Source organism: Neurospora hispaniola (genome assembly GCF_033458365.1).
Source record: "Neurospora hispaniola strain FGSC 10403 chromosome Unknown B0T23scaffold_3, whole genome shotgun sequence".
Taxonomy (NCBI): domain Eukaryota; kingdom Fungi; phylum Ascomycota; class Sordariomycetes; order Sordariales; family Sordariaceae; genus Neurospora; species Neurospora hispaniola.
This window is the reverse complement of record NW_026944408.1, coordinates 3,227,005-3,243,579: the sequence shown is the minus strand read 5'-3', so window position 1 is coordinate 3,243,579 and position 16,575 is coordinate 3,227,005. Positions and strand designations below refer to the sequence as shown.

The following is a 16,575-nucleotide window of genomic DNA, read 5'->3' as shown; positions in this document are numbered from 1 at the left end:
ATAAATTTTGGCAGTGGACCACCTCAGTCGCGTGGGTTTCTGGTGGAGTTCTCGGGAGAAGATCAAACTCCGTTCGTGGTGGGGCTATGGTCGGCATGTCGGTGCTTGTTCGCTCCGGATCGGATTTTATCCAATGTGCACACGCTTGTAGATAAGATATGGGGGGACGTGGCCTTGAAGGAGCCGCCGTAGGGCGCTGTCAAGCGCTGTGGCGTGCTGTAGGGCAGTTGCAACGATGCGACGCTGACAGGCCAGGCTTCCGCCATTTTCCATGACTGGCAAATCAAATCCGGCAACGTCGTTCATCTCCCACTTGCACCAACTTCCTCTCTGGCATCGTCAACAATCAAACATGGAACGAACCGGTCAACCTCGATAGTATCGACAGCTGTGCCTGGCGGCCGAGAACGATACCCAAGTGAAAGTCCACTTCTCCGCCCGCCCAGCCCAGCCCCATGCCCGTGTTCCTCATCCATCACCAACAGCAACAGCACGAGACGAGACGCGGTTTGATCCCCTCCTCAGCGATAAGGTAATGAGAGACCCGACGACACGCTCTCGATCCTCTGAGCCTCGAGTCACCTCCAGGTCTTGGAGGTTGGTGTGAGCGTTGGGTTGGTGGTGGTGTTGATCGGGTCCCGTCACGGCAACGTCAGCGAATGCCGTCCAGATGCACAACACCAACAGCGCAATGAACACTGCCTCTTCTGGCCACTTCCCTTTTATCCTGTTCTCGTCATTGGTGCGACACCCGGCAGCCTTGTCAGGCCACTTTCTCAAACCGTCGACATGCCAACCCAATCAAGGCCTTCCCAGTCGCACAGCAGGACCGGCCGGCCGTGAGTGCCCAGCTCATACCCGTCTTGGGGTCTCATGGGAGCTTCCCGCCCGTCGTTCATCCCGTTGTGTCTCCTCAAACCCCCCATTCTCAGGTCCCAATGCACCGCGACTTCGATACCCGCTGTGCCTCAGCCTATCAGACGGCATGTTGAAAGTCATCTGGTCTTCTAGAACACCATGGGGTGCATAAAGTATAAGTATACTATTCTAAGACACCAGGTAGTGTATCACACTTGAATGTGAGGCGGGACACCTTGGACTGTGTAGACTCCTCCACTCTACGGATCACGGAGCTTCGCTATTCACCCGTGCTCGTACTGCCCCCACCGTGATGATTGATTGACTTGCAGTGCATGACGAGCCACTCCGCCAACGGCGAAGAGCCCCTCGGCGCCGATCGCTCGAACCCCTGGGCCCGTCTACCGGTAGGTGTCTCCGTGAATGGGATGTGCAAGTCACTAACCGCCCATTTCCGGAGCCATCTACCGTTGTCGTCTTCACCCTTTCTTCTTTTCCATCCAGCTCTTGCTCTGCCCACTGTGATCCACACCTACCATCCCTTTCTCGTCATGTTGTCCGTCTTGTTCGCCAGCCACAAACCTGAGCTAGTGCCAAGGTGTCACCGCGCGGTTGCTAATCAGATATCGCCAGATCCGAGGTACCGGCGAGTTTGGGGGCCGACTATGGGTCCACCCATACGACCTCCGCCCCCTGGTTACTGACAAATACAGGGGGCTATGGCTGTTTACCAGTGATCGCTTCATGGATCTGGTACCAGCATGATGGAGCCTTACACGCAACTCTCCGTACCCTGTTCGGATGAAATACATGAACCAGGCCACAAGGTGGAGTTGACGCATATCGGAACCATCTAGTACCGGGGTGGCTGTTCTGCCTGTTCGTTGCTGTCTCGAATAAATATAAGCCTGTGTGTCCTCGGCTCGTCTTGCTCAAGGAGGAAGAGAGGAGATATTCGTCCAAGCGTTATCAACACACGCATGGCCCGTTACTGAGGCTCCAACCATCTAGTTTACTTTGCCTTCTTTAGTTGGCAGTCCCTCACTTCGAGTACACAGTATACCTACCCTCTTTTGTCGTTGTTGCATTAGCATCTACGTCTACCCGTTTGAACATACACCCTAATATTAACCGGCCGAATCATCAGTCATCATGGCTGCCGGCACACCAAAGTCGTCCGGGTCGTCGACGGCGACAGCCATGGACATCGAATGTCAAAACACCCAAGTCAGCAGAGTCTCGCATTGGTACCTCCTACTCAACCCCGGTGGAATTACAGATGCCGTCCGCAACCACCACTATGAGGGCGAGGGCACACACGAAAAGCCGTATATCGTCGACTTCCTCCCCGTCGACGGACACAACGCCATGCAATATCCCAAATGGAAGAAGTGGACCATCACCATCCTACAGGCCGTCGCCACCTTGGCCGTGGCCTTTGTCAGTACCGCCTTTTCTGGAGGCATCAAGGAGATTATTATTGGGTTCGGGGTCAGCACAGAGATTGCCATCTTGGGTGTTTCGCTTTTTGTCCTTGGTTTCGCTGTTGGACCGGTACTATGGGCGCCTCTCAGCGAGTTCTACGGTCGCCAGATTCTCTTCTTCCTCACCTACATGGCCTTGACAGCATTCAATGCTGGCGCTGCTGGCGCTCAGAACATCGAGACCCTCGTCATCCTCCGATTCTTTGGCGGTACCTTTGGTGCTTCGCCCTTGACCAACTCGGGTGGTGTTATTGCTGACATGTTTAATGCCAAGGGTATGTCATCCAGTCTATGCTTCACATTTTCTTTCATCTAATACTAACTATTTACAGAGCGTGGTATTGCCTCTAGTGTCTTCGCCATGGCTCCCTTCTTGGGTCCCTCCATCGGCCCTATCGTTGGTGGCTTCTTGGGACAAGCTAAGGGCTGGCGCTGGGTCGAAGGTGTTATGGCCATCTTTACCGGCGTCCTCTGGATCGCCTGCTCCCTCACTGTCCCCGAGACATACGCCCCCGTTATCCTCCGTCGCCGTGCGAAGAACCTTAGCAAGGAAACCGGTAAGCTCTACGTCTCCCGACTCGACCTGCAGACTCGCCACCAAACCGTTGGACAACAGATCAAGATCTCGCTCCTTCGCCCCTGGATCTTGCTCTTTACCGAGCCCATCGTTCTTCTCACCTCGCTCTACATGGCCATCGTCTATGGCACCCTCTACCTCATGTTCGCCGCCTTCCCTATCGTTTTCCAGCAGATCCGCGGCTGGAGCCCTGGCATCGGCGGCCTTGCCTTCGTCGGTGTCGCCGTCGGCATGATGCTCGCAGTTGGCTACTCCATGTATGACAACAAGCGCTACTCGCGCGTCGCCGACAAGCACGGCGGCATGGCGCCCCCCGAAGCCCGCTTGCCCCTCGCCATCGTCGGCTCTATCTTCCTTCCCGTCGGCCTCTTCTGGTTCGCGTGGACCAATGGCCCCGAAGTGCACTGGGTCGTGCCCATCATCGCGTCTGGCTTCTTCGCCGGCGGCCTGGTCATGGTCTTCCTCAGTCTCATGGGCTACCTGATCGACTCGTACACCATCTTTGCCGCCTCCGTGCTGGCCGCCAACTCGGTCCTCCGTTCACTTTTCGGCGCCGCTTTCCCCCTCTTCACCACCTACATGTATGCCGACCTTGGTATCCACTGGGCTTCGACCATCCCTGCCTTCCTCGCGCTCGCTTGCGTGCCGTTCCCCTTCTTCTTCTGGAAGTACGGCCACTTGGTCAGAATGAAGTGCAAGTATGCTGCTGAGGCGGCGCAGGCGCTCGCAAAGATGCTGGCAGCTGCCAAGGCGAGACAGGAGCAGCAGGAGGGCAGGAGCGGAGCTGCCATACATCAGCAGCCGCAGGTTGCTGTCCCCGCCGGTGTGGCGGAGGAGAACGAGGAGGTGTTGGAGACGAAGGAGGCTTATTCCAACATGCCTACGGTTTCGGCCGTGAGCGATGATGAGAGGACAATGCACGGGTCGGGGAACACGACAGAATTGGAGGAGGAGAAAGTTAGAAGAGGGTATGAGTGAAGGGGGTTTGACTTTTTGGTTATCTGGTCCTTACATCTTGTCTTCCTACATTCACTTTTTCGCATATTGTTTGCGTTTGGATATACCATTTGGGTCTTGGATGGATGACATGGTTCATTGCATGCATGGCGAAACACGTTTGATGACACTTTTTATCTTGGGTTTTAACACTTTCTTTCTGGTTCTGTTGCCTGGATACGATACCAAACCTGGCCAGACAGCCAGCGGAACATGAACACATAGATGGTCAGTGGGTTATAGATGGGAAAAGTTGGTTGAAGAGCCCAAAATTGGCGATAGACATAAAGATCTGGTGAATATACCCACTTTACACATTCAATATTCTCGCCGATCTATCATCCTCACGGGATTGATCACTACGTACGTGCTTATGCTCATGTCACGGATGCAGTCAGCACTGCCCTGAAGACAGCTGTCGACATCGAACCTTCCAGGGCGCAGCAAAAGGAGGCTCAAAGCGGCATACAGTATGAAGCATAAGGTAAGAGGCGAGGTACATGCGCAAGTATGCACCTGTTCTAGATGCATACGTAGAGTACCTGCTCCTATCATGCATGCTTTGACTATTGATTGACAATGCCTCGCAATGCCCTGCATGGAATGGGCCACTTTACCTCCCGTTGCCACAGTCTACGATACTTCGCTCGGACAATGATCATCGACGTCTGCAGATATTCAAGGGATTGATTTCTTTCGTTACTAAGTATGGCATACATTCGCTTATGGCGACCATTCCGGAATCCGGACTACTCAGTTCCGTGGAGAGGCGGAGGTGGGAAGGTGCTGCCGATAAATATTTTCCCCAAGCATCCCAAAAGACGAGGCGGAAGGAACCATAACGGTCCGGCGAAGAGAAGGAACAAAGATCAAAACGGACAAAAAGAGAGAGACGATACCAGGTTAATTATTTACCGGTCGTCACCGCTCCGACTACTGGTCTAGGGGTCACTGACTTTTGTCGGGGAGAGCTGACGGGATGCCGAGTTCTTGCCCAGTGTCTACCTATGGTCATAGATATTTCGTGCTAGAATGGGGTTCGACGTCATGAAATCTTCTTTATATCATTAGTACCCCCCCAAAAAAAAGTCGTTACCAGTACACCAAATTCACAAAGTTCAAACAACCATAGGTAATCACATGGCTGCTCTCATCCAGCAACCCCCAGACCTAAAGCTTCGAACCCTTCTTCTTCCTCTCCTTCGCACTATCATACCTAGCCCCCTCATCATCTTGTTCCTCCACCGTCAAATCCGGCAACACTCTGGGCATGATCCGTCTCGGCCTGCTACCCTTCACAACACTATACTTTTCAAAATCCTTCACCCCCCACTGCTCCCTGAGGAAATCCTCATCCAGCAATAACTTCCCATTCACCTTTTCCGCGGGGCTCTCCAAGACCCCCAAAATCGCATCCGAAAAGATCGTCGCATGTCTCAAATCCCCCCGCAACTCTGGGTGATTTTCTTCCTGTTTGGCCGTAGCAGCGCTCTCAATCGCCACAGCCGGCCAGATCCCACTCACCGCCATGCCCTTCTTCCTCGTCACGACGCCATCCCCTTCCCCCGTCGCCGTCTTGGGGGACACCACGCTCTCGCGCTCAAAATCCATGGCTAACCCCTTGACGAGCACGGACATGGCGACTTTGCCCATGGCGTAGGCCGTCTTGCCCCGGAAAAACCGGGAGTAAATGGGCGGACAGACCACCACGATCCGCCCGCCATAAGTGGACTCGTGCAGATACGGTAAGGCGAACTGGATAGCTGCATAGAGCCCGTCGGCGTTGACGCGCTGCATGAGCTGGTACCGCTTGAGCGGAGTAGAGGAGACGGAGGACCACCAGATTGCGCCCGAGTTGTAGATGAGGACGTCGAGGTGGCCGTAGGCTTTGATGGTGGAGGCGATGAGGGTCTTGAGGGATGAGCCGGTGGGGTCGCTGGTGTCGCAGGGGACGGCGAGGGCGGTGCCGGAGTGGAGAGTGGTGATCTCGTGGGCGACGGTGGTGATGGTGGAGAGGGCGGAGTTGGGGTCCGGCGGGAAAGGGGAGAGGGACGCGAGGGCGGAGGGATCGGTGGTGGATTTTGCGGAGACGACTACTGTATACCAGGGGGTTGGGACGTATATAAGCGAGGTGTTGCTGTGTGATTTGAGAATGGGGAGGGAGTGAATAATCCTTACCCGCGTATCCTTTCTTGGCCAGGTCAATGGCTATTTGACGGCCTATTCCGCGAGAAGCACCGATCACGAGAGCCACTGGCTTGTCAATGGGGGAGGTCGCTACTGGTTTGTCTATTGAGGGGGCCATCGTGTTGGAACGTGCAATGGTATTTGACTGAATGCAAATCTCCCGATATACATGAGCTGAGGTAACGAAGAGGAGACAAAATGAGCAGAGGGAAGTTGATAGATACGCAAGCTATGACGGCTGCTTTTTGGAAAAGGATCTCGATTGATTATATTATTCATGTTTTGACTGAAGCCAACTAGATTCGTAAAGTCCGCATCAGTGAGGTCATTCTCGGTATTTCGCCCGCGGGACGTTGTGATTACTGATCAGCGTTGAGCTAGAGATGCCGTGTGGGAGCGTGGGACGTCAGAGTTGGAGATCAATGCCGCGGTCCGGTGCGGGGGCCCCACATCTGCGGAACATGGAACCGCAGCCGATGCTGCCATAGAGCCGGTTGGTGTAGCCGGGGATTAACGGGCCGCGGAGCGGGGACCATAAGTTTCTATTTCAATGTCGTTATCGGTCTTCTTCAACAATTATTCTGCATCAAAACATGTCTCGAGTTCTCTCCCCATTGGATTTCCTTTCGGCCGGAGACGGCATGATTAGCCCCAACGCTGGACGCGGGAAACTGAGACCGACAGTGACTGGCAAGATATGATGATGCTTATAGCCAAAAAGCAGTTCATATTCATCGATGATATAAAAAGGTTGAGGAGCATTTCTGACAAGACAAAGGGGAAAAGTCGTACGACTGCTTTGCTGGTTTAGTGTACTTGGGGGTTTCGTTCGCTACACACCGTGCATCCATCTGTCTGGATATAGCTGGAGGTTAATATCACACACACTGTGAATGCTGCAGGCCAAAGTCGCAATGGTTTTGGATGCCGTAGGATACTACCACCTGCGACAACTATTTCGGTGGACTGAGTAACCTTTGCAAAGTTTTCGAACGGCCTAACTTCCTGCTTGAGTTTGATTCCTCAAAACCCCTCTCGTGCCCCTGCTGCTGAAGGATGGGATTCTCTGGGTTCAAAATGAGCGTGGGCGCCGGCGACTCGGTACCTTCCGTATTCCACAAGATGAATCAACTCTTTTTCCTTCTGACTTCTTAACGTTTCTCTCTGTCTTGCCTGCGAGCCAATTTCCAACCATGAGTACCCCGGCAATAAGAAAGGCAGTGTCGCCAACTCCTGGATCTTCACCTCCGGCGAGGCCGGCGCCTGCTGGCCCGACATCTCCCGCCGCCGGATCGCCGGAGGCTGCTGGCGTATCATCGTCGGCCGCACCAGCCAACACAGACGATGCACTCACTGGTGCGCATTGGCTTCAACAGGGAATGCCAGAAGAGGATGCCCAAGACGCGGACTCCAGCCTGGATAGCGATGTCGAAAGCTCAACTGCTTCTATCTCCTCGACCATTTTCAACTACCGTATGATCAATGGTCGTACCTATCACAGTGACGCCGTAACGGACATAGAATATTGGGCGCCCAACGACGAGAAGCATCTCGACAGCTTGGAGATTTACTATCATGGTGTCGAGTTGCTCAACGACCATTAGCTGTACATGTCGCCGCTCAAAGATAATATCGAACGTGTTATTGACATCGGTACAGGCGCGGGCTTCTGGGCGATTGATTTCGCTGACAAGTATCCCAACTGTGAGGTGATTGGCACCGATATCTCGCCTGTGCAACCCAGCTGGGTGCCGCCCAATCTAAACTTCGAGATTAGTGATGCCTCGAAAGAGTGGACTTACAAGCCGAACTATTTCGATCTTGTTCATGTTCGATTTTTTGTGGGCGCAATCGAGGATTGGAACGCGTTCTATAGAGAGGCATTCAAAGTCTGCAAGCCGGGTGGCTGGATTGAACATTACGACCATTCGCCCGTTGTAACTTCTGACGACGGAAGCGTGGTCCCGGGGTCTGCTATGGATACGTATGGCAAGGTGCTCGCGGAGGCTGCTCGGAGAATTGGAAGATCAGCTACCCTTGCCGACGACGATACCATGGAGGAAGGATTGAAGGCGGCTGGGTTTGTTAACATCCAGACGAAGAGGATGAAAGTGAGTTTAACATCCTATCCACTAAGTGATTGGCAGACAGCACCAAACACTCTTCTTTCGCGCATTGGCAGCAATTATGCTGGATCTTTCTTGTCAATCACAATATCTGTTTAAGCAGTCGGGATTCAGCTGACCTGTGGACACAGATGCCGTTATCTCCCTGGTCGGATGACAAGAAGTTAAAGGAGGTCGGGCTGTGTGCTTATTCTACACTCTCGGCAGATGTCGAAGGCGTCGTCCAGTACCTGTTCGGTAACGTCATGGGCTGGACGCCGGAGGAGATCAGCGTGTTTGCTGCTCATATGTGCCGCGAGCTGAAGGACAAGAACATCCATGGATACTACCATTGGAAGTATGTATGGGCGCAGAAACCAGAGGACGCTCAGTAATTTCAGGTGGTCGACCCAGGAGTGTCATGGGAGCCGAGTATACGGGGGTTGGCAGTTGTGCATACTTTGGGATGAAGATCGTGTTCATGTCGACTTGCAATGAACGACTTTGAGCAAAGACGAAGACGATGAAAAGCCCCGCGTGGGAAGGGATAGCGAGAGGGGCCGTGATAATCAATCAGAAAGGAAAATTGATGTCGCCAGGAGAAAACGTGATCTTATAGCTCGGGCTGTCACAGAATAGCATTTGCTTGCCGAAAACATGTGTGTTTTGTTGAAGGTCTCCAAGCTTGGCTTTGGGGAGGAAGAGGGGACCTAGCTCCCACTGCCGCGGTCACTTTGTTAACGACTCCTGATTGGTCAATTGTGTTCGTGCCTAGAACGGTACGTCGGTACCTCCCCAGCCACCACCAACGGCGACCCTTCAGCTGGTCCGGGAGCATGGTCCCCCAACCCCCTGAACACATACATCCGCGCGCATAAGCAGTCACGGTATGATGGCCCCCTGTACCCTACCAACTAAGTCTGTACACTTCGAACTAGTGATTCTTGCTTTATGTTGTAGTTTTTTTTTATCCGGTTTGATTTCTTTTTTTCTTTGTTTTTGTTACTTGAGATACCCTTTTCATTCCGTCGAGCGCATTGTGAGGAGCCTACCTACATAGTATTCGCTTGGGGACCACGAATCGATCGTTCGTTATACAGAAACCGTCTGAGTATTGCTTCCAGACGGTGTTTGTGGTCTACATCTATCTGTCAAGTTAAGCAGAGCCAAATTTGACTCTGAGCTAGACGGCCTTAACCAAGATGGCGATTCCTATGGAAAGGTTAGGCGATAGAGGTATGTGCCACATTCATTGTGATTGAGTGGAAGGGAAGAACATGAGCTCACCAAGATTTTCACAGCCTTCAACCATAGGACGAGTGTGGAAATTGAGAGTGAATATGACCGTTTGCGCGCTGAGGCCCGGGCGGAGGGTGATAAGATGAAGAGGTACTTCGACGAGGTATGTTTCGTCGAACCTTTCATCCGTTTTCTTACATCTCATCTCATCCCATCTCATCCCATCTCATCCCATCCCATCCCATCTCACCTACTAGTTCATCCGATCTCACACATTACCAAAACCACACCTCACCCCCACCTACTTGTACAGTAGAGTAGGTAACTAACACCTCCCCTCCCTCCAGGCCCACCAAGCCTACGAACGCGGCGACGGCGCCGAAGCCAAAAACCTCTCCAACCTCGGCAAGAAGCACAAAGCGAAGCGAGACGCAATCAACAAACAAGCAGCCGAGTTCATCTTCCGGGAGAACAACCACCCGGAGCGCGTGGCCGCCGACACCATCGACCTGCACGGTCTCTATGTCGAAGAAGCCGAAGACATTCTGGAGGCACGCATCCGCGACGCCCAAGCCCGCGGGCAAACGCACCTGCACGTCATCGTCGGCAAAGGTAACCACTCGGCAGGCGGCGTTCGCAAAATCGCCCCGCGTGTGGAGCAGGTGTGTCGGGAGATGGGACTCAACTTTGCCGCGGAGGAGAATGAGGGGAGAATCTATGTTGATTTGACGGGCGGTAGGGTCGACGGTCTGCCGGGCTTGCCGCAGCAGCCACCAGGGTATCAGCCTGGAGGGGGGTATCAGTCAGAGGGAAGGCCGAACCAGCACCACGGAGGAGGTGGGGGAGGGTATCCGGGACAGCAGCAACAACAGCACGGACAGCAACATCACCAGCAAGGACAGCAGCAGAACCAGCAGGAGGACGATATTTGGGCGGATTTGTTGGGGGCTTGTTTCAAAAAGTGCTGCGTTGTTATGTGAGAGGGGTTGTGGCGGACGCTGGATGGGTTTGGAGGTTACGAGTTATACGGTTTTGGATTTCATGTTGGGTAGCGACGACATCGGCTATGTTGGGTTTGATGGTAATGACCTTGAGATGAGCGAGCGATTCCAAAAAGCGATTTTGCGTAGTTGGATTGGCTAGACTTAGATATCTGTTTTGAGAGGGTTTTCAAGAGATACCATGTTTGCGAGAGAATGATTGTAGTACTGAAGATGAGATTTTTGTTTGTAGAGACGATAAAGCATCTCCAGAGAGGATCTAACATATTGTCACAACATTTCCTATGAATATACCGTAACGACCTATGGTCAAGCTGGGTTGCCATCTTGAGTTTGTGTGCAAAGGGTAGCGCGAGCGAATATAAACATCAAAACAGTCATGGCAGGACGGGTATACAAGTTGAGGAGCCGGAAGCTGAACGACCTTGATTGACCTAACAGTCTGTAATCTATGCCGTTATGTAAACAATCCACGCAGTTAAGAATCTTTTTCAGTCACTCGTCGATGTGCCGTTTCCCTCCTCTTCTTGCTCACTGCACACCTCAGATGCCCATTGCTTGTCTTTCCCGTTTTCCTACTCTTCCGTCTGCTTTCTCTTTGCTCATCATTGGCCTATCCTCCATTCAAAAACTTCCTTCTCCAATCGGCAACATGACATGGAAGAACGTGTTTTTTGAAGTAACTGCCGGAGAATCAACCAAAACCCGACTAGAGCACGCCACAAGTGACGCTTGCAAGAAGGAAAATCGCATAACCCAAAAGAGACACTATCAAGAGTTCGTAATCTGTGAATTAATCGACACGGCCAAGAAATAAGAAGTTAAGCTATCATGAAGAGGGCCATGGAAGAGAAAAGAAAGCAAAAAGGCAAAGACCAAAATTAGGCTGAAGGCATTGTCAAATTGCCTCCTGCCTTGAAGAGGAGGGTTTGGGGCTGGACCTGGGTATCGCTGGTAGATTTTCGTCCGTGCCACTATCGACATACGAGTCTGAAGAAAAAATATCAAAGTATCTGTCCCGGCTAAAATTCGTCTTTTCCCCCATTCCATCCAATCAGCCTAATGATAAATTCTCTAGGAAGCCTCCAAATGAAGAAACGGAAAGGTATTGGTAGTGGTTTTATGTGGATAAGGCTCTTCATGACCCTTGATCCTTCGGAAGAAACCAAATTTCTGCTGTGATATGTCGAAAGGTTATATATGGGGTGATGATACTTTCGCGTGCGAATCGGGTAGCAACAGTATATCCACGCAACTGCGTGGTTGTGCGGACAGTAATGACCCATGCTGGGTCCAGGATTGATGGTCGAGTTGCAGGACGGGAAGATTTTTGCGTCGTGAAAAAGCCGCATGATCAGGACGAAGCCGACGGGGCGATATGTATGCCCATAAAGTCCTCTAAGTCCGGAACGAGTGAGAAGTTCTCCAAATGTAGATCAGGAGCGTTTTCTTCCTATGCGCCCGCATCTTCGCCCAAGCCCTGCTGGCCAGGTCCTCCGGGGTTCCCTGACTGCTCCTGAGAGCTGATAAGCTCCTCGTAATCGACCATCTTCAACGCCAGTTTTTTGGCAGCGCATTCCATGAGAATAAGTTGCCGGGTCGCCTTGTCCGCGCTCCGTACCTCGGACAGGGCCCGATTCAACATGTGCTGAAGCATTGGATTGCTCATCGAGGGAGCTGCTGGAGCGATAGCACTCACAGGAGCAGGAGCAGCAAGGGCAGCATGGGTACCGAGAGGGTGAGGAGTGCCAAAGCGAAAGGCATTGGGGTCAGCCGAAATATTGATCCCGCCGTTTGCCCCGTTCGGCAGGATCGCCGCATTGTGCTGCTGCTGCTGGGAATTTTGGGGATTGCGCGTTTCTGAGACCGTGATATTAGCATTGTAGCTCATCGTCGCACTTGCAAGCATCTGAGAAAAGCTTACCGTGAAAACTGCATCTGGCACCACTGGCATTGAACCAGCAATTGGCACAGCTGCCGCACATCTGGCCGTCCACCACAATGCAGCTGGTCCATGGACCGTGGCCCTTGTGGCAATTCTTACAAGGGACGCGAGCCGGCTCACCAGCAATGTGAGCGAACAAAGCTTCAACATTGCTTCTACGTGCCAGGTTCAGCACTTGCTCAGGGCGCCTCTGCTGGGCAAGACGATGACCGGGCTCACGAGCCAATCTCTTGGCAAGAGCACTCTCGACGTTTAGCTGGCCATAACCGGATTCATGAGCCATATCCTCCGTGCTCTTGGATAGCTGAGGGTCCATTGAGTGCTGATGAGGGGACGGCTGCATCTGCTGGGGCTGGCCCATGGGGGCAACAGGGGGTTGGTGCTGATGTTGATGAGGATGGGCCTGGGGCTGTCCAAGGCCCTGAAGCATATCGGCCTGCTGCTGTTGCTGTTGATGCTGTTGTTGCTGATGGTGTTGATGTTGTTGTTGCTGCTGGTGCTGGTGTTGTTGATGTTGAGAGTGGTCCTGGGGAGAGGGTTGAGGCACACCACCAGGGGCACCTGGGTTACCTATCATGCCGGCACCACTAAGATCAACATGGCCGCCGAGTCCCGAGTTCGCAGCGGCAGAGGCATCTTGGTCCTCCATCTCAGCGTCAACATCCGGCTCGCCAGTGCCATCATTCAGGGAGCCGGGTTGACCAAGACCCGTCTCCATGACGGCAGCAGCAGCAGCGGCAGCATACTCTTCGGTGCCCATCCTGGCCGTAGGGTCGTCGTAGGCGGACGGGTCTGGCTTGAGGGAATCCTGGTCAATATCAGGCTCCTGATGTTGCTCCTGTTGATGCTGAAGATGATCCTGGTTTTGATCTGGCTGATGCTGTTGCAGGTGATGGCTATGGAGGTCGTGCTCCTGAGCCTGCTGATGCTGGAGCTGAAGCTGGGCCTGAAGTTGGGGATGGATCTGGTTAACGTGGTTAGGGTCCTGGTCAGGGCTCAAGTTGGTAGCCAGATTTTGTTGTTGTTGTTGCTGTTGTTGTTGGTGCTGCTGTTGTTGCAGCTGCTGTTGCTGTTGGAACTGCTGGAGCTGAGCTTCGTGAGCAGCAAGCTGCTGGACCAGTTGGCTGTTTCGGACCAGCGAGTGAGGACTGGCGCCAGCGCGAGAACGTGCCGGGGTGGTCGGCTTGGTCACTTTGGTTGGGCCGGGGCCCGGAGTCAGTCGCGAGGCTGGGACTTGGCCTTGGCCGGGGGCAGAGCCGGCCTGAAGTCCCACGGAGCCGACCTGGACCTGGCCGACAGCTCCGGGAACCTGACCGACAGCACCGCGCTGGACACCGGATCCGGGGCCAGCGACAGGGCGGATTGGCGATGGTTTCATACTCGTCCGCTTGGGACCGGGTTGCTGGTACCAGTTGGCAGCAATGACAGGCGGTTACCAGGTGTCGCGAGCTGGTCGTCGCTGTATGGGCTGGTAATGGCGCTTGGTAGGGTGAGTTGGTGTTGAGCAGCTGTCATCAGCTGGTGTTCCAAAGGTCGGGCGACAAGTTTGGGGAGGAGAGGAGAGAAAGGTGCGGGTGTCCAAGGAACGGCTGGATCGGCGGGACACCGCTCGACGGACGCGACATTTTAGCTGGCGGGCAGTCACCGGCAGGCAACCAGCAGCCAAAAGGTGGCGGCAACTGCGAGCCAGTGTCCATCACCCGACTTGTGCAACTGTGCACAGACGCCCACCTGCTATGTCAGAGCGCACAAGCCACAAAACACTGACAACGAAGAATAATGGTCCAATCATGAAATGTGATCCGTGCCTTCTGCCCCTCCCGCCTCGATCCTCGTAGATGGTCAAGTGCCATCAAAAAAAGTGGAGTAAATCGCCCGGTGTAGGAAATCAAAATGTTTCCCCCAAGGTCTAGAAATGGAGCGTGTAAGAGAGTCCAGATGGAGTGGGAATGATGACTATAGTATTGATATGATGTATGTCTGTTCACGGTGCTGACCCGATAGTAATCGTAGAAACGGGAAGTGGGGAATGGATGAAGTTCCGAGTCAGTCCACCAGCTGATACCTATCCACATGTATACTGGCGTAGGTCAAAAGCTCTGAACCGAAGCTCACACATTCCATCGATACAATCTGTAAGTCTAGTATACAGTAAGAGCAGGTTCTCCCTGATGATTCATACAGCCCGCAACAGGGACACACCATACTTACCTAGTTTAGTAGTCACTTTTCTGTCTCCGCACCCACCAAGCGCTGCTCCAAACAGCTGTACATCGGAATATACACTTATTGCTGGACAACACAAGCATGGTATAAAGCCGTTTTCATTCAACTAAGTATGTATTGCTCATTCTTGGTCTCAAAACGCATCCGGACCGCGATGAAGAAGTGGTGCTTTGACTTCGAGGTGAGTGTCTTACATAGGAGACGGCTGTCCAAGTTGTCTTGAGGCTGACATCCGTCTATTACAACAAAGTTATTACACTATTTTATGTTCATAGATATCATATACGCATCCATACAAAAGAACAGATCCAATCATCGCATCACTTCTTCTTGGGATGCGTAAAAGGATGCCCCTTTTCCCTCGCCCACTTCACAATCGTTGAGTTCATTCCCCTCAAAACGAAGAAGTAAATGATCGGTATGAACCACCCCATCAACGTGTCCAGCACCCAGTTATTCCTCGGCGACCCGCCCATGATTCCGCACTGCATCAACCTTCCCAGGAACGACACATCGACAAAGTACTTACCAGCCTCCAGCCCGGCAATCGCCCTCCTTGCTACCGTATCCGGGCTCTCCGCCGGCTCGTCCTTCTCCAGCTCCACCGTGATGTCCGGCTTCGTCTGATTCTCCCTCTCGTAGCCCGGCGATACAATCGTGCCGGGATACACAATATGCACCTTGACCGGGTTATCCGGGTAGTAATTGACCTCCATCGCCAGGGTATCCGCCAGTCCTCTCAGCGCCCACTTGGTTGGGGTGTACGGGCCATAGCCCAAAATCGCAAAAAGCGCCAACATTGACGCTGTAAATACCAAGTGCTTCGGCTCTCCCTTGGGTCCCGTGCTGTTCTCGGGTGCCAGCCACTCCCTCAAAATCGCCCGCGACATCTCCGCCGACCCAAAGTAGTTGACGTCCATGTTGCGGCGTGCGGCCGCCATGCTGTCATCGTCGGTCCACAGCAGAGGCGTCGACATGCCGGCCACGCACCAGACGATGTCCGGGGAGCGCCCGCGATTCCAGGCGATGGCTTCGGCGAGGACCGCGGCGGCGTAGTCGTGCTCGGAAACGTCGGCTGAAATGTGAGTGAAGCGTTGTGTGGACGGGTTCTTGGCGGCGGCACGGACGTCGACGAGGGCTTCTTCAAGGCGCCCGACGTTGCGCGAGACGAGGATGACATTGGCGCCCTTTTGCGAAAGTTGGATGGCCGCTGAGCGGCCCATGCCTTCGGAGGCGCCGGTTAGGAGGACGGTCTGGTAACAGGGGTTGAGTTAGTGTTGTTTGGAGGTCGGGTCAGGTCAGGTTAGGCTTCGGGGCGCATACCCGGCCCTCGACTGGCATGTGGTTTTTGGAGCTGAAGAGACCCATTGTAGCAAATATGCCAATTGCCGCGACGATAGCTGCAACTGGAAGAGACCAGGAGGTGCTGAGGGTTTTCAGTTGTTCCATCAACGGCTCTGAGAAGAAATGATGGTTCATCCTTAGATCGTGGAAGAAGATCGGGCTCGAGGAAATTGTTGACGCGGCGCGCCTAAGCTATTCTACCTAGAGTACGAACGAGTACCTCTACGGCGTAAATTTACAAGTGGATGCTGTCAGCAGTTCCCGTCGTACTGGAGCTTACACCCCTGTCTGTAAGTGACTTGTTGATGGGTGATGATTTGGCCGATTTCTTCGCATTCCGTAAGAAAGTTGAAGCTTCTGGGAAGATATGCAGACTTTTGCGCTTTCGAGTCTTCAGAAGCGGTTTTCTCTACTGTCATAACCCATTGAGGTCATGTCAACGTAAATCTGGCAGGCCTGGGGGGGCATCTTGGAGCTTCCCGTCGACCCTGAGGACGGGATGGAAGCTTTGACCATTTCAGATGTAACTGTGGAGCATCTTCAATTGTGGGGTCATGCGGCCTGCATAAGAGTGGAGCTGGGCGGTCGAGGTCCCGCTGGGAATGGATCGCAA

The 16,575-nt window shown here is 53.3% G+C and overlaps 5 protein-coding genes across 5 annotated transcripts; 3 read left to right on the top strand and 2 right to left on the bottom strand.

Moving 5' to 3' along the window:
• Positions 1–1,786: 1,786 nt before the first annotated feature.
• On the top strand, positions 1,787–4,025 carry B0T23DRAFT_120942 (major facilitator superfamily domain-containing protein). Its single transcript, XM_062832034.1, has 2 exons — positions 1,787–2,617; positions 2,675–4,025. The coding sequence occupies exons 1-2, from the start codon at positions 2,011–2,013 to the stop codon at positions 3,895–3,897; spliced, it is 1,830 nt and encodes a 609-aa protein (XP_062694341.1). The 5' UTR covers positions 1,787–2,010; the 3' UTR covers positions 3,898–4,025.
• Positions 4,026–4,830: 805 nt separating this feature from the next.
• On the bottom strand, positions 4,831–6,500 carry B0T23DRAFT_419555 (uncharacterized protein). The gene is made up of 2 exons (XM_062839709.1): positions 6,094–6,500; positions 4,831–6,011 (listed from the first exon to the last, which is right to left on the bottom strand). Exons 1-2 carry the CDS (start codon positions 6,218–6,220, stop codon positions 5,086–5,088), a joined length of 1,053 nt encoding a protein of 350 aa, XP_062694340.1. The 5' UTR covers positions 6,221–6,500; the 3' UTR covers positions 4,831–5,085.
• Positions 6,501–6,933: 433 nt separating this feature from the next.
• B0T23DRAFT_440499 (S-adenosyl-L-methionine-dependent methyltransferase) lies at positions 6,934–8,602 on the top strand (the record flags this gene model as incomplete). The annotated part of the gene is made up of 3 exons (XM_062840731.1): positions 6,934–7,680; positions 7,729–8,213; positions 8,360–8,602. Exons 1-3 carry the CDS (start codon positions 7,296–7,298, stop codon positions 8,600–8,602), a joined length of 1,113 nt encoding a protein of 370 aa, XP_062694339.1. The 5' UTR covers positions 6,934–7,295.
• Positions 8,603–9,050: 448 nt separating this feature from the next.
• On the top strand, positions 9,051–10,662 carry B0T23DRAFT_120880 (uncharacterized protein). The gene is made up of 3 exons (XM_062832033.1): positions 9,051–9,443; positions 9,509–9,609; positions 9,794–10,662. Exons 1-3 carry the CDS (start codon positions 9,410–9,412, stop codon positions 10,424–10,426), a joined length of 768 nt encoding a protein of 255 aa, XP_062694338.1. The 5' UTR covers positions 9,051–9,409; the 3' UTR covers positions 10,427–10,662.
• A 1,238-nt stretch (positions 10,663–11,900) lies between these two features.
• B0T23DRAFT_403712 (uncharacterized protein) lies at positions 11,901–16,067 on the bottom strand (the record flags this gene model as incomplete). Its single annotated transcript, XM_062838805.1, has 6 exons — positions 11,901–12,307; positions 12,372–13,262; positions 13,560–13,653; position 14,876; positions 14,943–15,871; positions 15,942–16,067. The coding sequence occupies 6 exons, from the start codon at positions 16,065–16,067 to the stop codon at positions 11,901–11,903; spliced, it is 2,448 nt and encodes an 815-aa protein (XP_062694337.1).
• Positions 16,068–16,575: the final 508 nt, after the last annotated feature.